At 63.2% G+C, this 22,209-nt stretch overlaps 7 protein-coding genes across 7 annotated transcripts; 3 read left to right on the top strand and 4 right to left on the bottom strand.

Annotated features, from left to right (window-relative positions):
• Positions 1 to 36: 36 nt before the first annotated feature.
• JCM10292_001625 (uncharacterized protein) lies at positions 37 to 2,565 on the bottom strand (the record flags this gene model as incomplete). The annotated part of the gene is made up of 10 exons (XM_076648577.1): positions 37 to 168; positions 244 to 419; positions 481 to 637; positions 716 to 1,487; positions 1,549 to 1,990; positions 2,054 to 2,124; positions 2,181 to 2,240; positions 2,302 to 2,342; positions 2,410 to 2,479; positions 2,546 to 2,565. The coding sequence occupies 10 exons, from the start codon at positions 2,563 to 2,565 to the stop codon at positions 37 to 39; spliced, it is 1,941 nt and encodes a 646-aa protein (XP_076505766.1).
• Positions 2,566 to 3,933: 1,368 nt separating this feature from the next.
• On the top strand, positions 3,934 to 4,308 carry JCM10292_001624 (DUF4267 domain-containing protein; the record flags this gene model as incomplete). Its single annotated transcript, XM_076648576.1, has 1 exon — positions 3,934 to 4,308. The coding sequence occupies one exon, from the start codon at positions 3,934 to 3,936 to the stop codon at positions 4,306 to 4,308; it is 375 nt and encodes a 124-aa protein (XP_076505765.1).
• A 760-nt stretch (positions 4,309 to 5,068) lies between these two features.
• Positions 5,069 to 6,299, top strand: JCM10292_001623 (Yip1 family protein; the record flags this gene model as incomplete). Its single annotated transcript, XM_076648575.1, has 6 exons — positions 5,069 to 5,132; positions 5,194 to 5,358; positions 5,418 to 5,531; positions 5,587 to 5,722; positions 5,787 to 5,919; positions 5,973 to 6,299. The coding sequence occupies 6 exons, from the start codon at positions 5,069 to 5,071 to the stop codon at positions 6,297 to 6,299; spliced, it is 939 nt and encodes a 312-aa protein (XP_076505764.1).
• Positions 6,300 to 6,855: 556 nt separating this feature from the next.
• On the bottom strand, positions 6,856 to 9,043 carry JCM10292_001622 (uncharacterized protein; the record flags this gene model as incomplete). Its single annotated transcript, XM_076648574.1, has 12 exons — positions 6,856 to 6,983; positions 7,109 to 7,167; positions 7,228 to 7,332; positions 7,395 to 7,435; positions 7,517 to 7,799; positions 7,856 to 8,053; positions 8,116 to 8,262; positions 8,325 to 8,509; positions 8,570 to 8,603; positions 8,659 to 8,750; positions 8,809 to 8,854; positions 8,913 to 9,043. The coding sequence occupies 12 exons, from the start codon at positions 9,041 to 9,043 to the stop codon at positions 6,856 to 6,858; spliced, it is 1,449 nt and encodes a 482-aa protein (XP_076505763.1).
• Positions 9,044 to 10,018: 975 nt separating this feature from the next.
• JCM10292_001621 (uncharacterized protein) lies at positions 10,019 to 12,470 on the bottom strand (the record flags this gene model as incomplete). The annotated part of the gene is made up of 15 exons (XM_076648573.1): positions 10,019 to 10,146; positions 10,265 to 10,323; positions 10,389 to 10,493; positions 10,564 to 10,604; positions 10,705 to 10,922; positions 10,985 to 11,049; positions 11,122 to 11,319; positions 11,385 to 11,531; positions 11,586 to 11,607; positions 11,669 to 11,831; positions 11,909 to 11,942; positions 12,001 to 12,069; positions 12,162 to 12,184; positions 12,244 to 12,289; positions 12,352 to 12,470. The coding sequence occupies 15 exons, from the start codon at positions 12,468 to 12,470 to the stop codon at positions 10,019 to 10,021; spliced, it is 1,437 nt and encodes a 478-aa protein (XP_076505762.1).
• A 745-nt stretch (positions 12,471 to 13,215) lies between these two features.
• Positions 13,216 to 16,369, bottom strand: JCM10292_001620 (ATP-dependent Clp protease ATP-binding subunit; the record flags this gene model as incomplete). The annotated part of the gene is made up of 11 exons (XM_076648572.1): positions 13,216 to 13,620; positions 13,684 to 13,820; positions 13,883 to 13,963; positions 14,063 to 14,189; positions 14,258 to 14,291; positions 14,391 to 14,656; positions 14,726 to 15,507; positions 15,570 to 15,654; positions 15,716 to 15,800; positions 15,887 to 15,949; positions 16,014 to 16,369. 11 exons carry the CDS (start codon positions 16,367 to 16,369, stop codon positions 13,216 to 13,218), a joined length of 2,421 nt encoding a protein of 806 aa, XP_076505761.1.
• A 226-nt stretch (positions 16,370 to 16,595) lies between these two features.
• Positions 16,596 to 21,898, top strand: ATP17 (F1F0 ATP synthase subunit f; the record flags this gene model as incomplete). Its single annotated transcript, XM_076648571.1, has 11 exons — positions 16,596 to 16,753; positions 16,854 to 16,917; positions 16,979 to 17,095; positions 17,177 to 18,343; positions 18,430 to 19,367; positions 19,437 to 20,571; positions 20,639 to 21,051; positions 21,179 to 21,255; positions 21,412 to 21,521; positions 21,625 to 21,772; positions 21,867 to 21,898. 11 exons carry the CDS (start codon positions 16,596 to 16,598, stop codon positions 21,896 to 21,898), a joined length of 4,359 nt encoding a protein of 1,452 aa, XP_076505760.1.
• Positions 21,899 to 22,209: the final 311 nt, after the last annotated feature.

Genomic DNA, 22,209 nt, shown 5'->3' with positions numbered 1-22,209 from the left:
GGCTGCTGCGAGAGGGACAGGCGAGAGGCGTGTCGCTTAGTCGACCTCCTCGACCGACGGGCCCGAGTCGTCGCCGCCCGCACCCGCACCCGGCGCACCGCCGGGGAAGCCGCCCGGGCCGCCAGCACCGGGAGCGCCGCCAGCCGCACCGTACGCCTTCATCATGATCTGTAGGGCGTGGGCGAGAGGCAGAGGTCAGTATTAGGAGTCGAGCCGCAGGACGCAGGAGGGTATCAGACGCACCGGGTTGGCAACACCCTCGAGCTCCTTCTGCTTCTCCTCGTACTCCTCCTTCGACGCCTCGGCCGACGCGTCGAGCCACGAGATGGTCTCGGAGATCGCCTTGTCGAGGGTCTCCTTGTCCGACGCCTCGAGCTTGTCCTTGAGGTCGCCCTCGATGGAGTTGCGGAGCGAGTAGGCTGCGGGCGGGGCCGCAAGTCAGCCAGTTGCTTCGTGGAGCATTGCAGTGGAGAGACGCACCGTAGGTCTCGAGGCCGTTCTTGGCCTGGATGCGGGAGGCCGCCTCGTCGTCCTCGGCCTTGTACTTCTCGGCGTCGTTGACCATACGCTCAATTTCTTCCTTCGAGAGGCGTCCCTTATCGTTCGTGATAGTGATTTTGTTGCTCTTACCGGTCGTCTGCGTCCGGGAGAAGCCAGGGGGTCAGCGAGGAGATCGAGGAAGGTCGGGGGAGCCCCGAGGCCGAATTTCACGCACCTTGTCCGACGCCGAGACGTTGAGGATGCCGTTGGCGTCAATGTCGAAGGTGACCTCGATCTGGGGCACACCGCGGGGCGCGGGGGGGATGCCCGAGAGCTCGAACTTGCCGAGGAGGTTGTTGTCCTTGGTGCGCGCGCGCTCGCCCTCGAAGACCTGGATGAGCACACCCGGCTGGTTGTCGGCGTAGGTCGAGAAGGTCTCCGACTTCTTCGTCGGGACGGTCGTGTTGCGCGGGATGAGCTTGGTCATGACACCGCCGGCGGTCTCGATACCGGTTGAGAGCGGCGCGACGTCAAGGAGGAGGAGGTCCTGCGTCTTCTCCGACGTGTCACCAGTGAGGATGGCGGCCTGGACGGCAGCACCGTAGGCGACGGCCTCGTCGGGGTTGATCGACTTGTTCGGCTCCTTGCCACCGAAGAAGTCCGAGACGAGCTTCTGGACACGCGGGATACGGGTCGAGCCACCGACGAGGACAATCTCGTGGACCGACTGCTTGTCGATCTTCGAGTCGCGGAGGACCTTCTCGACGGGCTCCATGGTGCCGCGGAAGAGGTCCTGGCAGAGCTCCTCGAAGCGGGCACGGGTGATCGAGGTGTAGAAGTCGATACCCTCGAAAAGCGAGTCGATCTCGATGGTGGTCTGGGCGGCCGACGAGAGGGTGCGCTTGGCACGCTCGCAGGCAGTGCGGAGGCGGCGGAGAGCGCGAGCGTTGGTGGAGAGGTCCTTCTTGTTCTTGCGCTTGAACTCAGCGACGAAGTGGGTGACGAGGCTGCACGAGGAGACGAGAGTCAGTACATTGCTGTGCGTGCGGGGAAGACGAGAGGGCGCACCGGTTGTCGAAGTCCTCACCACCAAGGTGCGTGTCACCGGCAGTGGCCTTGACCTCGAAGATGCCCTCCTCGATGGTAAGGAGCGAGACGTCGAACGTGCCGCCGCCAAGGTCGAAGATGAGGACGTTCTTCTCGCCCTCGGACTTCTTGTCGAGGCCGTAAGCGATGGCAGCAGCGGTCGGCTCGTTGATGATGCGGAGGACGTTGAGGCCCGAGATCGTGCCGGCGTCCTTGGTCGCCTGGCGCTGCGAGTCGTTGAAGTAGGCGGGGACGGTGACGACGGCGTTGTTGATCGTGCCGCCGAGGTACGCCTCGGCCGTCTCCTTCATCTTGACGAGAACCATCGACGAGATCTCCTCCGGGGTGAACTCCTTGGTCTCGCCCTTGTACTCGACCTGGATGATAGGCTTGGTAGCCTTGTCAATGACCTTGAACGGCCAGTCTGCGCAATGACGATGGACGAGTCAGTGGCGAGCGACAGCGGCGAGAACGACGCGAAACTCACGCTTCATGTCCGACTGGACCTCGGCGTCCGCAAACTTGCGGCCGATGAGGCGCTTCGCGTCGAAGACGGTGCTGTAGGGAGACAAATCAGCTACAGGTCGGGGAAGGGGCGGCGGGCTGAAGCGTACTTGTGCGGGTTCATCGCGACCTGGTTCTTGGCGGCATCACCGATGAGACGCTCCGTGTCGCTGCAAAGGAACGAAACGAGTCAGCACAAACTCTGTAGGTCGAGGAGGAGCTGGGACGCACGTGAAGGCGACGTAGGAGGGGGTGGTACGGTTGCCCTGGTCCTGTTGCGCCAGGAAAGCAATGGAACGTCAGCACTGCGGCAACCTTGTGCGGTGGCTGGGGACGTACGTTGGCGATGATCTCGACACGGTCGTTCTGCCAGACACCAACGCACGAGTAGGTGGTGCCCAAGTCGATACTGCGCAAACATGCAATAATGTCAGTCGGTGACGAGCAAGGGAAACCGAGGCGAAGTGCGACGAACCCGACGGCCTTGCCCGACATGTTTGCTAGTGATGTGTGTGGGTGGCTGAAAGTGTGTGTTGTTCGCTGGGGTTCGCTGCTACGAGAGACAGACGAAGAGGTGAGGAGAAAGAGAGAGGGCAGGCCGAAATCGCAAGGTCGCGCGCTGCCCGTGGCGCCGGCGGAACGACGTCGAACCTTCTCGCGCTCTGCAGCCCTCGGCGAGCTCTCTCGCACCCTCGCGCACCTTCGTACGACGCCACACAGTCTCTGCCAACTTGTCTCGACTCTCTCGCCCTCGCCGTCGCAAGCTTGCCGCATCCGCGTTTTCTTCGCTTGCTCTCGGCTCCTCGTCGGCTGACCGTTAGCTGTGTTCGGGGTGCACCAGCCAGACTTCACGACTCCTCTTCTGGCTAATTGAGTGCGCGGACAGCCGACTGCACCGCTTGACCTGCTCGGGCCGCCTCACGGTTGCTCGCAACTGCCTCGCTTTGGCCTCGCTACAATTGTGCCCTCGCATTCTGCCGGTATCTGCGCCGCTATTGTTCTGCTTCGCCTGACACACCCTCTATTCACTTATGCACGCCTCGTTCTGTGGGCTGCGTCGAGGCACATCGTTCACTGAGTGAGGGAATGCTTCGTGGTGCAATGGCACCTACCCGCCGATTCTCACGCTGCATGACTAGGCAATACGGCCTTCATTGCCAGCTTGCGGCTTGATGCTTTGGCTGAGGCTTTGACGGAGGATTACGAGGAGAAGCAGAAGGAGCTAGAGGGTGTCGCCAAGCCAATGTGTCTTCATCTCCCTTCAACCGTGCTCGGCCAGCAACATTGACTTCCTGGGCTTGCCCCAAGTCCTCCAAGTCATGGAGAAGGCATGCAGCGCGACTGGCGGCGCTGCCGGTGCTGGCGGTCCGGGTGGCTTCCCCGGAAGAGTGCCGACCACAACAAGTCGGGCCCGTCAGGCGAGGAAGTCCACTGAGCGACGCGCCGCAGGCGCTTGTCCTCCTTGCAGCAGCCTGTCTTTGGTCCGCCCCTTTCGAGCTCGCGTGTCCATGTAGTCAGAGTAGCCACCCCGGAAGAAGAGGCCGTCGCTCTCTCCACGCCTGTCTGTGACCCGCTTCGCCCAAGCGCAGTATGTATGTTTCTACATGCGAGAGATCAACCACACTTCGGTGCCCGTCGAAAGCGAGCGAGGATCCACGGCATGCCGCCTGGCGCATTCCCGCCGACGACGCACGAGTTGACATTGCCGTCCCTTGTCTTCATCCCCTAGCCTTACACCGAAGTCTGTTCGCAGTCGTGAGCAGAGGTCACGCAAAAGGTGCTACACGCTCTGCTGCAGCCTCACGAGCCATCACCACGCTGATACGCCCCTTCCCCACCTTGACATTCCCCATGTCCCGCAGCATGCCGCGCTCCTTCCTCGTCTCTGTCGCCGGCCTGAGCGGTCTCATCCCCTTCCTTTTCGGCATCAACGCCATGCTGCGACCGGCGCACGCCCTCACCTTCTTCAACCTGCCGTACACAACGTCCGTCGCGGACCGGGCCGTCCTCGACGGTCTCCTCTTCATCTATGGCGCCCGCGACATCTTCATGGGCTGCGCGCTTTTCGCCACGTCACTCTACAACGCTCGCAAGCCAACCGGTTGGATCCTTCTTGCAACGGCAGCGGTCGGGGGCGCCGACGGTCTCATGTGCAAGATGGTCGGGACTGGCGAGGAATGGTCACACTGGGGCTACGCACCGGTGCTTGCGCTCCCTGCGCTGGCGTTACTACGCTAGATGCCTTAGCGTGAGGGGGTCTGGATCAGTAGCAGGACAGGCATCGGATGTTCTGTACCGGCAGTATCGTGGATCCTCCAGATAGACTGAGCGAGGGAGCACTAGTCATTGCATACTTTGCCAGGATGCCAGCGCATAGTAGAAAGCAGACAGCAAGACCATCTGGGAAGGCGGACAGGTAGAGGTGCAGTGGCAACTCGATCTGAACTTGATAGCACCAGAGACGGGCAATAGAATCCACCCAGAACCGCAAGCGTGTTGCAGAAAGAAGCACGACAGGCCAAAATGATTGGACTTCTGTTCCTACTTCGGATCAACAGCGCATCCGAGTAGGTACGCTCTGCAACCTTGTGCAGAGGCGCAATCGAGAAGAGGCGTGCACATCGTCGTCTGTGCGCCAAGGAGCTCTACCGTTGCGGACGCCCGAAGAGCTCCGCACTTGTCCTGCAGGATTCCATGAGCTTTGGTGAGCGTCGCGTGAATGAGGAATCGCGCCTCTACGAGATCGCTTCATGGGCCGTGCCAGCGGAAGCAGGCGAAGCGGGTGGAGCGGGAACAGCATCGGCAACCACGGTGTACTCTGAAGCACTTCTCGCGCATGTGCAAACAGTTCCAGACGCGTAGGAGCGGACGGCGACGAGAAAGGTGAGGCAGAAGCCTTGGCTCGTCAAAGGACCGACACGTCGACCACGTCCCCCCCGAGTCGCTGGAGCTGGCCAGCGCGTATACGCAGCTGTAGATCGCACTCGCGGGCTACGAGATGTCTCGGCAAGACACCATCTTCGACGTCGACGACTCGGCTGCCAACGGACTGTCGTTCCAGAGTGCGTCCACATCTGCCCGCGGGGACAGTCTAGTCTGCTGATGCACGCCCGTCGTACACAGACTTCGGCAGCTCGACCAGCCAGGCAGACGTCCCGAGCGGGCGCATCTCGCCGGCCGCCTCCCCACATATCCGCGCGACCAACGACTACTATCAGGCTGAGCAGCGCATTGACAGCTCCATCGAGGGCGCGACCAAGAGCGGAGGGGTCCTCAACCTCGACTTCTGTGCGGCCCGCTCGCCTGCGCGATGATGAGCACTCGCTCACCTCGAGTAACTCCCGCAGACTCGGGTTGGTTCGACGTCAACACGCTGACGGTGCTCTCCCGGTGCTACAAGACGTTGATTCCGAAAGAGGACTACGTTGCTGAAGTGCTCGGCGGCGCGCCGGACCTCTACGGTGAAGCCGCCCGTCGCCCTCTTCAGCCGCTTCCCGCTCACTCTTGCTCGTCCAGGGCCGTTCTGGGTCCCGACGACTCTCATCTTCTCGCTCTTCCTGACGTCGTCGCTCTACTCGTCTGTCACCGCCTACCTCGACGACCTCGAGTATACCTACGACTTCACCCGCCTCGGTGCCGCAAGTTCCGTCGTGTATGTTTCGCTCGTTCCGGCCTGATGACTACGGGCGCTGATGCCTACCCCCGTCCCCGCGCAGGTACACCTACTGCCTCGGGCTCCCCATCCTCGTCTGGGCGGCGATCAAGTACTGGGCTGGCGCTACGGAGCGCAGCCCCGTCGAGATCATCAGCCTTTATGGCTACTCTTCGACCGTGTGGATCGTCGCTGCCGTGCGTACTCGCTCCGCGCACAAGCATGCGTCTACTGACAAACGTGTGGACAGTGGCTCTCGCTTATCCCCGTTGGCCCGCTTCGCCTTGCCGTGGCCTTCGCCGCGACCCTCCTCTCGCTTGCCTTCCTCGTCCGCAACCTTTATCCGATCCTTTCGAATGCGCCTAATGTCTCGGCACGCCTGCTTGTCGTCATCGCCGCGTTCCTGCACCTCATCTTTGCCGTCGTCCTGTGGGTCGCTTTCATGAAGGGCGGCACGGGCGCGCTCGATAACAAGGACCTCAAGGACGTGGCCGGCGAGATCGGCAACGGCATAGGAAGCATTGGCAGAGATGCAGGAGAGGGCACGGGCGAAGGCACGAGTCGCTGGATGTGGTAGACGAGCTCAAACTTGCATGGCGTTAGATTCGCTTCCTTAGGCTGAGTACTCATCGGCGGCAATGTAGGGTCTCGGCAGTCGCACCGCGAGGTTGGGATCTGCGTGAGTCCCGGCGGTCTTCATACCTCATGAAGAGAGGATATACGGAAGGCCGCGCCTCGAACTCAGCGGGTCAGCGTACTCATCTTGCTGACGCCCTACAGACGCTTGGCTTTAGCTTAGGCACCAGCGCTCAGGTTTTCTTCACGACCGGACAGGCGCGCGCTCTCTCCCTCTCTCGTGTTCGCGGCTAAAAAAGGTCGTAGTGGTAAGGCGGCAGCTTCCACTCGGCTCTTCCAACAGATCCGCCGAGATCCGCTCCGACTCATCCATACGGGCAGTGCGTCGTAAAAAACCGAGAGTTGCTTGCATGCTTGGGCAGTCAACAAAGAGCAGAGGGAAAGGCCCGACAACGAGATCACTTCGAAAGGTACATGAAGAAGAGGCACAGGGTCCACAGTACAGCACGATTGACAGACCGGTGCGCCGTTGAGACGCTGGAGACCACGGTGACCACCTAGATGGCGTAGCGGAAGCGCGGGTTCTCCTCGATGACGGTCTCGCCGCGGTCCGCCTTCTTGTTCGCACGGGTGAAGAAGAAGCTGTTGACGAGGCAGATGGTGATGATGGCAAACTGGCAGCCGACTGTGGGTGGAGGGGAATTGGCGCAAAGGGTGGGAAGCGGCGCGGAAGGACGTGGCAGAAGCGGCGGAACGGAAGTGTCAGCGAGCTAGCTTGTGGGGGCATTTTAGAAGGCTCCAGGGGCTCACTCGTAGCCCAGAGACCAGGGAGGTATTTAGGGTAGTCGGCCTGGCGGTACACCAGGGAACTGAAAAGACAGAAGGATCAGCCGAGAGATCGGACTAGTCGATACGCGGACCGTACGCACGCAAAGATGCCGCCGACGCCGCCCATTCCGATGCAGACAGCCGACGAAATGGCGCGCTTAGACTGTCCGAGGACGTTGTTGGCCTGGTAGGCGAGGACGCCGGGACTGGGAGAGGAGAAGGTCAGCTTTGCGCGCGGCCATCTCGGAGCTCCTCTCGGTGAACGCACACGTTGGATTGGGCACCGGCAATGGTGAGGAACGATCCGAACTGTTTCGACGGGCGCAAGTCAGTTTATAAAAGCGAGAGCGCGCGCGACCCGCGGAGCAAGAGGGGAACGCAGACACGTACGTAACGGACACCGAGCGGGCCTGCGTATGCCATGATGAACAGGCCGGTGAAGCAGACCGTCGACGAGATGCAGATGAACACGGCACGCTTGCGGAACTTGTCCGACAGGGTGGCGATGGTGGCGGTGTAAATGCCGGCAAAGACGTAAGGCGGGGCGGAGAGAAGGAGCGAAGTCTTGATGTCGTAGCCGCCGCCCGACAGAATGACGGGCAAGAAGTACGAGAAGGCGTAGGCAGGCATGGTCGAGAAGCAGAAGCAGAGACCGAATGCCCAGACCTTGGGGCTACATACCACGCGTCAGAGCTGTTCTCGAGGGAACAAGTGGTGGAAATGACGCACTCAGTGGCATGCTTGACGACCTTTGCGAGGGTGACGGCGTCCGGGATGGCATCGGCGCGCTCGCGCTGGATGCGGTCAACGGCCGCGGTGCGCTCCTCCGGCGTGAGGAACTTGGCGCGCTCAGGGAAGTCGACAATGAGGAAGAACGAGATGATGCCGAGGCCGATCGTGATGGCGCCGAAGATAATGAAGATCCAGCTACCCAGGCGGTGGTCAGTGCTGAACTTTCAGCAATGCGTGGCAATGAGAGCAGGACATACCGCCAGCCTTCGAGACCGTGCGAGCCGTCGAGCAACGAGAACGCCCAGCCGATGATGTTGGAGAAACCGGAGATGACCATCGAAGTAAGGTAGAAGAAGGCCATGCGCTTGGCGGTTTCGTAACGCTTGTACCAGGTTGCGATGAGGCTGTGGATCGAGTCGTCAGAATCCCTCAACGTGACCAGCATAACGGTAGGAGATCGACGCACTAGGCGCAGCCCGGGAAGAAGGCACTCTCGAGGAGTCCAAGCAGCACACGGCAGACTGCCAGTTGCTCCCACGACGTGAGCCACCCCATGCCGAGCATCACGGCACCCCATCCAACCGTGACGGTCGCCAGCTGGTTCCTCGGCCCGATCTTGCGGATGAGGAGGTTGGCGGGGATTTCGAAGATCTAGAAAGTAGACGTGTCAGCCACGCCTACGCTCTCGGACACAGACTGCGTCCTACGCACGATGTAAGGGACGAAGAAGAGACAAGTGATGATCCTGTCAAGGCGAAGAGTCAGTACCTTTCGAGACTCAGCAAGGCGGAAGGACGAACGAGTAACGCTCGCCGACCGTCAAAGCGAGATCGCGACCCATGCCCACCGTACGAGCGATGGAGATGTTGGTGCGATCGATGAGTGAGATGGCCTGTCGACAGACAAGTCAGTTGCAAATCCGCTGAGCGTGAGGAAGAGGTGAAACGGACGTAAACGGCCGAGAGAATGGGAATCAACCGCCAGTCGATCTTGCGCCTGTAGACACCCAGGTAGTAAGCACCGGATGTCGAGAGACACATGTAAAGAAACGCACACGAGACGCTTCTCGTAAGCAGGGTCAAGCTCCTGGCTTTCGCCATCAATGTGAGAACGAGACTGCGCGTTCGCGAGCTCGCGGTGCTCGACGCGGTGCTTCTCGCTAGCTGAGTCGGGAGTCGAGCTCATGGTGTGGTGGAGCGCCAGTGACAGGATGTGAGCGGTGGCGAATAAAGCGAGAGGCAATAGCGGGGCGAGGAGAGATGAGGAGGAGAACGAGGCTGCCCCGTCTCGTTCGATGGCGAAACAGGTGCCCCGCAAAGTGTGGGCCAGCCCACGACTCCGCTGTCTTGTGCAAGCCGGAGGTGGGCAGATGATCGAGGAACATGCGAGTCGTCTTGGCAAGGGACGGAGACGAGGTCAGGAGGAGACGGGTCGGGCTATCGCCGCTGACGCCGCTATGCAAGCAAAGGTAAGGGGAATACAAGCCGACAATATGCCGTGTGACCGGACTTTGATCGCGGCAAACCGCGCGCCGTAATGCGACCACTTTGTCCGAAGCAGGCCTCGACCTTCTCAAGCCAGAGGGGCGGGTTCCTAACCGCCGCCCTTCACTGGCGAACCCTTCAGCTTGCACGGGATCACCAGCCAGGCGGGCTCCAGCTGCAGAGCTGGACGTATACGGACTTTCTCGAACGACAAGCCCGAGGAGGCCGGAGGCTGGACGCGGCGAACCTGTCCGCATCGCAACAACGAGCGCGTTGGACTAGGTATACATCTCGCGGAGCATTTGGCTGCGAAGCACCGGAGGTCAGGTCCTGTATCATTCCGGACAGCGGAGACCCCGGCTGCCGATACTGTAGCCTCGCTGTAGAAGCCGCAGGCGTCTAAAGCGCGACTCGCCACGCATCGCGTCACACCTGCGCACTCGTGTGGCCGCTGCTCAGAGATGACCGGAGGAGAGGAAAGGAGACGATTTGACGACGAAACGTGGATGTAAGGTGGCATCCTCGTGCCGCTGAGGATCCGTCGCGCGAGACAAGTACGGGCTCTTGCAATACATCTGCAGCGTTTGACCTCCTTGAAGCCCGCTGTGGGGTGACATAGATCCTCCAGAACAGTACAAAAAGCTACAGCCGGATAGGAAAGCTTGAAGGAGTAAAGTCAGATCGCGTAACGGAAGGAGGGGTTGCCCTCGATAACCACCTCGCCACGATCGGCCTTGCGGTTCTGGCTGCGGAAGTACAGAGTGTTGATGCAGCAGATGATGACAATCACAATCTGGCAGCCGACTGTCGGTTGATCGGAGGCGTATGATCAGTGCGGTAATGGGAAGGCGGCGCAAGAGCGGAGGAAAGCGTGGCAAGTGATTAGCGCTTCTCAGGTCCGGGCTAGCCCACAATGGCGCACCTGTAGACATCAAGCCAGGGATGTAGCGCGGGTAATCGGCTTGGCGGTAGACAAGCGAGCTGGAGTTGTCCAAGTGTCAGAGCCCGAACCGGCTGCTTTGAGGGTGAGGGGAGGTGTAGCGTACGCGAAGATCCCACCGACACCGCCCATACCGATGCAAATGGCGGACGAGACTGCGCGCTTGGAGTGCGAGAGAACGTTGTTGGCCTGGTAAGCGAGAACGGCGGGACTGCGAAACAGGCATGCAAATGTTAGAGGCGCTGCTGCAGACCGTCACGCCGGCACGAGCGAGAACGCACACGTTTGACTGCGCGCTCATGACGGTGAGGAAGGAGCCGAACTATTGCGAGAGGAGCCATTGTCAGCATGCCGCCAAAACAGCGTCAGCAAGCAGAGGCTGTGAAGAGACCCCGTGACGCCAGGCACTACAGGCGACTTACGTAGCGGACGCCAAGTGGTTCGGTATATGCCATGATGAATAGCCCGGTGAAGCAGATGGTACAGGAAATGCACAAGAACAAAGCACGCTGACGGTACTTGTCGGAGAGATAGGCAATGCCGGCAGTGTACAGTCCGGCTGCAGCGTAAGGCGGGGCCGACAGAAGTAGCGACGTCTTGGTGTCATAGCCGCCGCCCGAGAGAATGACGGGCAGGAAGACTGCGCGCAGAGTATGGAATCAGGCAGGCTTCGACAGTGCCTGACCAGCGACGCAAACGTACAGCCGAAAGCGTATGTTGGCATGGTGGAGAACCCGAAGCAGATGCCAAAGCCCCAAATCTTTGGACTGTACGATACAGCGGGCTAGCGGTCAGGGTGCGCATCGCAGACGAGCTTCGGAGGGTGAGGCGGAACGCACTCGATCATGTGCTTGAACACCTTTGCGGCAGTCAGCTGGTCAGGTAGCGCGTCTCCGCGCTCGCGCTGAATGCGGTCGACGGCAGCGCGACGTTCGTCCTCCGAGAGGAATTTGGCGCGGTCGGGGAAGTCGACGATGAGGAACCAGCTGATCAAGGCCAGACCGATAGTCATTGCCGCAAAGATGATGAAAACCCATCTGCTCGCCCCGGGGCGTGGTCAGCGTTGGGGCTGGCCGCGCACGCACGAGCGAGATGGACAGACCGCCAGCCCTCGATCCCGTGTGCGCCGTCGAGCAGAGAGAAGGCCCAGCCCAAAATGTTGGAGAACCCGGCCGCAACAAGTGCAGACAAGTAGAAAAAGGCCATCCGTTTGGCCGTCTCGTACCGGCGGTACCAGGTTGTGATAAGGCTGCGGCAGACTGCTCGTCAGTGGGTGCCGCCAGCATTCTGCAAAAACACCCACAAGGTACAGCCCGGAAAGAAGCCTGGAGGTCCAAGGCGTCAGGCATTGTGAGCGTCCAGAATGACGCAAAGAACCAGGCTTACCGGCCTCGCAGATACCCAGGAGCACGCGGCAGACGGCCAACTGGCCCCAGTCCTTGACAAAGCCCATTCCGAGCATGACGGCACCCCATGCGATCGCGATGGAGGCAAGGAGGTTGCGTGGACCGATGCGTCGAATGACGAGGTTCGAGGGAATCTCGAAGAGCTGGGAAGCGCGAGTCGTCAGCCGTGCCTTGCGGTGATCCGGCTGAGGTGCGCCTGCGCCCTCTCGGCGGCGCTCACAATGTACGGCACAAAGAAGATGCAGGTGATGATGCTGTGGAGAGGGTGGTTGGCACGACAATGAGCAGGTGCAAATGCGACCGATTACGTACGAGTATCGCTCGCCTACGGTCAACTCGAGGTCAACAGCCATGCCAACCGTGCGTGCAACCGAGATATTGCTGCGGCAGACTTTGCGGTCAGACTTTGGCTGCGGCGAAGGTAACCATCTGTTGCGACGCAGGAGCAGAGCAAGTCGATAGGAACAACTCACGTGCGGTCAATCAGCGAGATCGCCTGAACACTCACGGGAGCGTCAGCGTTGATACTGTGTAGAAATACGACGGCACACGCACGTAGAGAGCCGAAAGAATCGGGATGAGGCGCCAGTCAATCTTGCGCCTGTCGAAAAAGGTGCAGCCTGTAAGTCGCGATCAAAAGACGCGCGAAGGGCAGAAACATACACCAGGCGCCGCTCGTAAGCTGGGTCGAGCTCCTGACTCTCGCCCTCAAAACCAGCGGGAGCCAACTCGCGGTGCTCAGCGCGCTGTTTCTCGCTGGCGGAATCGGGAGAGTCGCTCATTGCGGGCAAATGTGTCGCGGTGTGGGCGGAAGCAGAGGATTTGCGCTGAACAGCAGTAAGCGGTGCTGGCAACGTAGGTGGAAGGTGGAGAAGAGGGAGCCTCCCCTCCTTTCGCGGTCTATCGAGCACGTAGACGAGGTGCCCCGCAAGCACGGCTCGACCGCTTCGACTGCTGAGCCGTGCCGAAGCCTGGCAGGGTCAGAGAAGCCAGTCCATGCTAGCGGGCCGGTTCGTGGAGCCAGCTGGCAGTAGTCAAAAGGTGGGGACGAGGTGGGAGGATCGTCACGCAGGCAGCACCCCGAGACCGTGGCAGACTCGGCTGCTCTCATGAGAGCTCGGAACGTCTTGGGAAGCGTCTGCACGGCCGCGACGAGCACGGCGAGTGGTGTTCGCGCTCGTCGACCTTCTCAAACCGCTGCCGCGGATCCCGGCAGGGTGCACGAGGCCCGGCAGCCCAGGTCATGCGCATGCATTGGAGGGACCTGACGAGGGACAGCGGGCAGAGCGGCGCTATTTCGCCGCGACAAGGTTTGTGCTGCCAAGTGGACTGCGGTCCGGTGCGGGAGCAGAGAAAAGGCCGGTAGAGGTGGAGACGCTTTCTGCCTCACTGCCTCGTACAGCTGCTTGCTCGTAAGAGAGGCGAAACTTGCACGACTGTAGCTACAAGATGAACCAAAGAACATCGTCAAACGACAGGCTAATTTGTACACCGGAGAGAGCGGAGATGCTATGCGGGACTCGTTCTTCACGCCGCCTCCTTTGACGGCTGCAGCTCTTCCTCGCCTTCCTCCCCCGACTGACCTTCCTGGCGCACGCGAAGCACCTCGAGCCCCGTACCCGCCGCGTTGAGTCTCACGCGCGCCGTGTCGCCGTTGCCCAGCTCGCCGCGCAGGATCGCCTCGGCGAGCGGCTTGCGCACCTCGCGGTTGATCAGGCGCAGCACGGCCCTCGCGCCGTACTGAGGGTGGTACCCGTGCGTCGCGAGCCAGTCGCGCGCGCCCTGCTCGACGAGCAGCGAGATGCGCCGGTCGGGCGCGGTGGGAGAGTGGTTGAGCGTCTGCTGCACCTCCGCGAGGCGCAGGTCGACGATGTCGGCAATGGTCGACGGCGAGAGCGAGTTGAAAACGATCATCTCGTCCAGACGATTGAGCTGCGGAGGCTCAGAGTCAGCATCGAACCGCGGAGGGCCGGAACCAGAGAAGCGATCACGCACCAGCTCCGGCGGGTACTGCGACTGGACGCGCGCAATCACCTCTTGCTTGGCCTTGTCGGTGACGGTGCCGTCCGGAAGCGTCGAGCCGTTCTCGGCGAGGATGTCGGAACCCATGTTCGACGTGCAGATGATGGTGGCTGAGAAACGATTCGCATCAGTTCTTGCCCGCCCGCCCAACGAGGAAGACGATTGAACGCACTATTCTTGAAGTCGATGACACGGCCCTGCGAGTCGGTAAGCTTGCCCTCATCGAGGAGCTGAAGGAGGATGGTCGAAACGTCTGGGAGCAGGAGATAAGGACGTCAGCAGGAGGTCAAACTAAGGGGAAGCCTTGATCATGCTTCAATCACAGCAGACGCTCGGAAAGGGGCAGACTCACCCTTGTGCGCCTTCTCCAGCTCGTCGAACAGCACGACGCTGTACGGCTTGCGCCTGACCGCCTCGGTGAGCTGGCCCGCGTCTTCGAATCCGACGTAGCCAGGCGGTGCGCCGATCAAGCGCGAGACCTAGCGTGAGAAGCGCGTCAGTATAAGTTGAGCATGCACTGTAAGAGAGCGAGACGGAAAGCACGCACGGTGTGCTTGTCCTGGTACTCGCTCATGTTGATGCTGCGTGACGCAAGGAGACGTGAGTGCGTGTTCGACAGGAAAGAGTAGAAACCGGCTCAGAGCGAGCGAGGTCATCATCTATGCTCAGCCGCGACGTACGTGATGAGGTTTTTCTCCGTCCCCGTCAGCTCCTGCGACAGCGCCTTGGCCAACTCCGTCTTGCCTGTGCCCGTCTGGCCCAAGAACAAGAACGACGCGATCGGGCGGTTGCCGGCGTGCAGACCCGCGCGCGAGAGGCGGATCGCAGACGCAACGGCGCTGATCGCTTGCTCCTGGCCCTTAACACGCGAGCGCAGGACGGCATCGAGGTCGAGCAGGCGGGAACGGTCACCGCGGAGAAGCGTCGACGTCGGGATACCGGTAGCCTGTAGTGAGTGTAACGCGTGAGCAATCCGTGCGGAACCAGGCGCCGATAGAAGCGGTAGAGGGCTTACCTTGGCCACAACGCGGGCAATGTCGTCGCTCGTCACCCTCGCGCCCTCGTCTCCCGCGCCATCCTCTCCGTCCTTTGGCAGCTTCTTCTCGAGCTCGGGCAGGACCGAGTACCTGAGCTCGCTCGCGCGCTGGTAGTCGCCGCGGCGCTGCGCCTCGTCGAGCTCGAACCTGCGCCGCTCGAGCTCCTCGCGCGTGCGCCGGATCTCCTCTGCGCGGTCGCGCTCGGCGCGCCACGCGCGCTCCATCTCTCCCGCCTTAGCCTCGAGCTCGCGCAGCTCGCCCTCGATCTCGCCGCGCCGCGACGCCGACACGGCGTCCGTGTCCTTGCCGAGCGACGACAGCTCGATCTGGAGCGTCGTGATCTCGCGCCGGAGCGCGTCGAGCTCCTCCGGCGGCGACTCTTTGCGGAGGCGGAGCGATGCCGCGGCCTCGTCGACGAGGTCGATCGCCTTGTCCGGCAGGTGGCGGTCCGAAATGAAGCGGTTGCTCATGACGGCGGCACTGACGAGCGCCTGGTCCGAGATGCTCACGCCGTGGTGCACCTCGAGCTTGGGCTTGAGCCCGCGCAGCATCGTCACGGCCTGCTCGACGCTCGGCTCGTCGACGAGCAGCGTCTGGAAGCGCCGCAGGAGCGCCTTGTCCTTCTCGAGGCTCGTGCGGAACTCGTCGAGTGTCGTCGCGCCCGCGACTTGCAGGCCGCGCGCGAGCGCCGGCTTGAGCAGGTTGCCGGCGTCGAGCGAACCCTCCGCCTTGCCCAGGTTGAGGATCTGGTGTATCTCGTCTGCAGGACGCGGGCAAGGTCAGTATCACGGCAACTCCGGTGTTCGACAATGGAGCGCGTACCGATGAAAGCGATTACGTCGTCCGCCTCCTCGAGGTCCTTGATCAGCCCGCTCATCTTCTCCTCGAAGCTGCCACGCACGCCGGTCTGAACAAGAAGGTGTTCGTGAGTAAGCGTGCAAAGGTGTAGACGGTGTAGGCGGACTCACGCCCGACATCAGCGTTGCGAGGTCGATGGAGAGCAAACGGCGGTTCTTGAGCGACTCCGGAACGTCACCGGCAACAATCTTCTGTCTGTGAATCGACGACGGCGAGTCAGTAACGAAGGCTTGCAGACGCGCCTGTCGCTGTAGCCGACGCAGGAAACGGCAGACACTCACGCTAGACCCTCGACAACGGCCGTCTTGCCCACTCCCGCCGGTCCGATGAGCAGCGGATTGTTCCTAAGCGGGAAAAGAGTCAGCAACGCTAGCCGTGGACGAAGAAGAGAGGGTTTCCGCAACGCACTTTGTCCTGCGCGAGAGGATCTCGACCATGCGCTTGGTCTCGTCCGCCCTGCCGATGACGGGGTCGAGCTTGCCCTCGCGTGCGAGAGCCGTCAGGTCGACCGAGTTCTCCTCGAGCGTCTTTCCCGGCTCGCGCTTGCCCTGCCCTCCGCTGAAGATGTTGCCCATGGGGAAGCCTCCTCCTCCTCCTCCAGGTGGCGGAGGTGGTCCGCCGCGCGGAGGTGCGCGGCTCACGGGCGTGGTCGAGACGAGGCGGGCATGGGCGTGAGCGTGGAGCGGGAGGGCGGCGAGGGAGCGGCGGGAGCGGGGGAGGGCGAAGGTGGCGGTGCTGGCGAGGAAGCGTCTGGGTGCGAGCATGTGCGTGCGGGACGTGCAGACGGTGTGCGCAAGTGCAGCGTGTGCAAGCGGGAACAATACGAGCTCAGCAAGAGAGCGCAACTTGGCCGCAGAGCTTCGCACGCGGAAGGTCGGCGAGCGTTCGAGAGAAGTCGCGCACCTTCGCAACCTTCGCCTCGCGCGCTGAGCAAGGGCACGTGACTGCGTGCCTCGGCGTGCAGTTCAGCACTCCCGTCCTGCGCGGCACATGCCCGCCCGCCGCACCGACGACGAGCGACAGGCCGACGTCGTCCTCCTCCTCCCCGCCCTCCCGAGGACACACCATGCCGCGCCCTGGCTGGCAGATTGGGCGTGCCAGGGCGAGACCACCCTCCGCGGCTACCAGACCTGGGCCATCGAGCAGCGGTCCGTCGCCTCGTCCCTCGCCTCCACCTCATCAGCCGCATCCACAGGTGGGGAGCGAACTCGCGGTTGCACGCTGCTGACACCGGAGAAACACTCGCAGAATGACCGACCGACACGCATTGATGCCCGTCATCGTCGTCCTCACCGGCGACAAGGCCGACTGCGTGCGCTCACCTCGCCCTCGAGTCTTCTCGTACTCTTTGCTCACCTCTCTCGAGCACACAGATTGTCGCAGAGCGCTTCACGCTACGTCATGCTGCTACTCTGGACAAGCACGAGCAGGCTGTCATCTGGGACCGCACAAAGGCCCTGCTGAAGCAGGCTGGCGCAAGGCTCAACGAGGTGTGTGCTGCATGATGGCGGTGTTGTGACGCGACCTCGAGTCGAGCCAGGGACCTGGCGCTTATAGGCCAGCGCACACAGACTCCGCAAGGCTACGTCCCTCTCACGGCGCTTCCTTCCCTTCCGCCGTCCTTCTCGCTCGTTCAGCTTCCACCGGTCCCTTCGCCCTCTCCCGCCTCGTCCCCTTCGTCGGAGACCGAGCCTGCTCCAGCTGCTGCCGACTATCGCTACCACCTTCCCTCCCTCATCTCCAACATCAACCTCCGCCGTCTCGGCTTTGGCGGGCGTGCTGGCTTTCGCCTTCCTGCCTCCTCGTCCTCGTCTACCAAGTACGCGGGCTCGTCAGCAGCCGGCGCCACTCCCGCGCAGCAGCTGCACTTCCTCCAGGCGTACAGCCTGCCCGTTCCTCCGCCAAACACCTCTTCCGTTTCCTCCGCTCGTCGCGCGCGCGACTTCACCTCGACCGTCCTCGCCCTCGGCCGCACAGTGCAGCACGCGCTCGCACTGTTCGGCCTCGGACCAGTCAAGACGTATCTCGCGAGCAGTGTCGCCCTCGTTGTGCCCGATCGCCTCGAGCTCGCGCACGGCGGAGGATCCGGCGGCGGAGTGGCCCTGACGCGCGAGACGCTCGAGCGCGCATTGCTCGAGGCGCTGCTAGTCGACCCTCGTGCGCGCGACGGCGCGAGTCAGGGTAACGGCGGCGGCGGCACGAGTCGCCCGCCGTCGCGCGAGGTCGAGCTCGAGCTGGAGGACTGGGCGGAAGCGCTCGGCCTGCCACTCCCGTCCACTTCCCCCGCGCCAATGCCCTCGTCCTCCTCTGCACAGTCCCAGCTACCGCCCGAGCCCGTCCTCGGCCCAACGCTCCTCGAGGGCGACGGCCTCATCTGCGACACGACCGTCGCAGCGCTGTCCGTCTTCCGCCTCGCATATGCCGCGCGCTTCGTCGTCCCTTCTTCTTCTGCTTCGTCCCCTTTTTCGCGCACGGGCGGCCCGGGCGCGCTCGCAGAGGACGGCGCGATCCTCCCGCCGGCGCTCCTCGCCGCGCTCCTGAGCCTCGTCGTCGCTTCGCGCGGAAAGATGGTCTCGCTCGGGCTCGACGGGCACGGACATGGGCACGGGCAGCACCAGCACGGGTCGAGGAGGAGACCACATCTGTCTGGAGAAGCCAAGGCCGGCGAGCGCGAGAACGTGCCCAAGGATGCGATCGCCAAGAGGGAGAGGTTCTTGCGCTGCGTCGAGGCGTTCCAGGTGCGTCGCGGAGCATTCCCTCCATTTCAACTTTCTGCCCGCTACATGAGCCGTTGTGCTGATGGATGAGGCGATTTGCTTCGCAGCGTGCGCATGCGCCGGCCTTCTCGTCCACTTCAGCACACCTCGCCACTGCCTGTCCACCCGTGCTCACACCCTGCTTTCTGGCGACACTTTCCGACATGTACTACGGCCGCACGTCTCCCTCAACTCATCTGCAACATCCAGCCACCAAGCGCGTCCGCGGCGCGCTCTCGTCTGCACTCGGGCTCAACGGCCCCGACGGCGACGCGCCCCAGACCGAAGGCGCCGAGACGACTCCCGCGCACTCGGACAACGAAGCCGCTGAAGAGACCGGACCCGGGCGCTCGCTCGCGCGCCGGAAACCGCACCTGCACCTCCCGCACGTCTCGCTCGCGCTCCACCTCCCGTTCACGACGCGCTCCCGCGGCGCGCGCGGCGAAGAGAGCGAGACGCTCGATCTGGACGAGTTTGTGCGCGGCGTCGTGCGCGGCGAGGGGGCGTCGGGGCATGCGTCGGAGGGCCCGGACGGCGGCGGCGGGGACGGGGGAGAAGAGGGCGAGAGCAGGAGGAAGAGGGTGGTCCGGCGCGCGACGGGACGGAAGAGGCGTGGGGCACGGAGCGCGAGCGGGCGCGCGGGGAGGAGTGTCAGGGCGCTGTGGGACCCGGAGGCCGAAAGCGACGGGCCGCTCGGGACGGACGACGTCGAGCGCGGCAAGGTGCCGGCCGCGATAGCTGAGGATGACGTGCTGCGCGAGCGCGATGACGGCGCCGAGTCGGCTGCGACAGCCACCGACGCCGAGAGCGTCTACACGGCGCGGACGGCGCTCAGTGGGAGGGGCGCAGGGTTGCAGCCTCTCACGTCGACCGGCGCCGGGCCCGTCAGCTTTGGAAGGGGCGTGCTGAGGGGCGTCAAGGAGCGGGCGGAGCGCGCTGGTAGAAAACTCGGGCTCGAGGGAGACGACGAGGAGAAGGCACCGGGACCACCGGGCATTGTCGTCTCGTGCGTCCGACCCGCTTCTCTAGTTCCTTACCCCGCGACTCATGCTTACCTCCCCTGCCACTGATCCAGATCCTCTCCTGGTCAATCGCCGACCGGCACATCCGCCCCTTTCGCCGACCTCTCGCCTGACTCGTCTCGAACCTCGAACGCACACGACGACAGTTCATCGCACCACGCGTCCTCTTCACGCGCCGCAGCGCTTGCCTCTCGCCTCGCCTCGGCGCTGTCGCCGCCCAGCGCGCGCTCGAGCACTTCGACGCCTGCGCACAGCCACAGCCGCGAGCGGCCCTCTTCGCCCGCCCGCTCTCCCCCTTCCTCCCTCGCGCCGCCTGCCGCACAACCTCCTATCGCCCCATCTTCGTCCAAGAAGCATGCCCGCCTCGCGCTCGACCCGCTCAACACGCACGACCTCATACCGCCCGCCGCGGCCCTGCGCTCGAGCGGTTCGCCGACAAGTCCCGGCGGCGGCGGGACGCGCGGGAACCGCTTGCGCAGCCCGTTGAGTGTCTCGCTCTCGCGCTCGGGGAGCAGCAGCGCGGCCGAGGGCGCGGCGTCCGACGGACTTGCGCCGCTTCACGTGCCGGTCGTCTCGCCTGCGAACGCCGCTGCGCGCGGCATCAAGCCTGCGAACGCGGCGGCGGCTGTGAGGGCTGAGACAGGGAGACTTGCGCCGCCGATGATGCGCAGGGCGGTCAGCGAGGTGCCGCGCCCTGTCAGTTGGGGCAGGTTCGAATCGTCCGGCAGCGGGGGGGAGGAGGACGGGGAAGGCGCTGCCGCACTGCGGCGAAGCGCGCTTTTCGGTCACGGCGGACCAGGCGACCTCGAATTCGCAGGCGGTTCAGACGGCGAAGGGAGCGACGGCGCGATCCGAGACGACGAGGACGAGCTTGACGACGACGAGGGCGAGCTTGACGACGACGAGGGCGATGAGCAGGTCGTCTTCGACCCGGCGCGACGAGCCTCCCGGCCCGAATCGTCCGCACCTTCTCGCCACCACCGCAGCAGCTCGCATTACCGCCACCTCGCGATGTCGCATCCACGCAGGAGGGTGCGGCGCCACTCGGTCAATCTGGTGCAGGACGCGCCGGAACCCATCGTATGGCTCTCGAGGCGCACGCTTGAGGTGGATGTCAACTTGCGCACAACGGCGTGGCGTTTGCGCATGAAGGAGAAGAAGCTTGAAGATGTGGTCGCTGCGATGGAGGTGTGTTCTCCGTCTCGCTTTCGCTGTCTGACTGCCGGGTCAGGACGCTGATTCTTTGCGCAAACAGGCGATTCATCGTTCGTACGAGCAAGCCATCTCGTCCCTCTCAGGCCCGCTCAAGCGCAAGACGGCCGAGCTCGACTCGCTTGCGGCCGCAGCCTCGTCGCTCACGTCGCGCCTCGAGCGCTTCTCCGGCGCGTCCTCGACGACCGACTCGCCGCTGCACGCGCTCTCGACGGGCACGTCGCGGCTGCAGTACGCACAGAACGTCCTCGACGACAAGCTGCGCGACATTGTCGGGTTCGAGCGGCAGCTTGACGCAAAGGTGCGGCCGGACGGCAAGGGGAGCATTGACGTGTCGGCACGGGGCGTCGCCGAGGGCATGGGCGGAATGAGAAGAGTCGTGCGGGTGCTCGAAGCATGGCGCGAGTGGGCAGATGCAAAGTGGCACCTGCGCAAGGGGGACGAGGCGGTCGAGGCGTGATCTGCGGAGGAGGTGCCTTGCTGTAGCTATACATCGTGCACAGACACTAAAGAGGATCTCGTCGCACAGGAGAGTGAAATCAGCGCCGCGACCCAAGAGAAGTGCTCAAGAGGGCGTGGGCAGGGGGAAGCGGCTGGGGTCGTCCTCGGGCGCAGGAGGGAGCGCGAGTTCGCTGCTCGTCGTCGTCCCCACTCGCGTCAGTGCGTCCCAGCGAGTGCTTAGACGAGTAGAGAGCGCAGCACTGACCCCTCCGCACCCTTGTCTCGCCCGCTCGCGCCCTCTGCGCCGTCGTCGCCGTGCTCCTCGTCGCCTCGCTCGCCCCGTCCCTCCACGGCCCTCCCCGTCGCCGAGCGCAGTGGCTGCCCGTCTCGCTGCCCTTGTCCCGCCCAAGATTGCCTCGGCCTCGGCCATTGGCGCCCCCCAGACCGCTGCCCGCAACGCAAAGATCGTCCAGTTCTACTCGGCGGTGCGCTCCCCCTCCCCGCGCTCCCTCCCGCTTCCGGCGCTGACTGGACCGGCTCTACGATCCCTGTGACCGCACGTGATGCCCTGCAATCCGCGACGAGCAGCTCCCCAAGGGTCCGGCGCCCAAGAAGCAGGTCGGCCTCTCGCCGTTCGCCCAGTACAAGGCCCGCTACTTCGACGGCGAGAACGCGTCGGCTGCGCCCTTCCTCCACGCCATCGTCGGCCTCTTCCTCGTCGGCTACACTATCGACTGTGAGTCGCTCAACTGAAACGCACAGAGGCAGACGTGCAGAGGGCCCGGGTGAATGATCGGACGCTGACGGCTTCTGCGCTGCGCAATCTACAGACAACATGCACCTCAAGCACCACAAGAAGTGAGCGACGCGGTTCCGCGCCCCCTCTGAAACCTGAGGGAACAGAGTCTGCGGAACGACGTGCTGACCGGTTTGCTCCCCGCGACTTTTCCTTGTTTGCGTCCGCTACCTACAGCAACCACCACGTGCGTGTTTTTCGACAACTCAAGCGAGCCGCGAACGCGTACTGACTGCTTTTGGTCGCTTTCCCTCCCACTTCCTGCTTCGCTCCTACCTTCCGCTTCGCTTGCACAGTAAACGGTTCTTCGAGTGTCTGAATGAGGTTGCAGGGGGGATAGACGTAAAAGCTGTGGCGCGGGAGGTCTGTGCAGCTGG

This window comes from Rhodotorula paludigena (genome assembly GCF_050403205.1).
Source record: "Rhodotorula paludigena JCM10292 DNA, Rt_paludigena_JCM10292v1_ctg17, whole genome shotgun sequence".
NCBI lineage: Eukaryota > Fungi > Basidiomycota > Microbotryomycetes > Sporidiobolales > Sporidiobolaceae > Rhodotorula > Rhodotorula paludigena.
The sequence above is the reverse complement of the archived record's forward strand: the minus strand, read 5'-3'. Positions and strand labels throughout refer to the sequence as shown.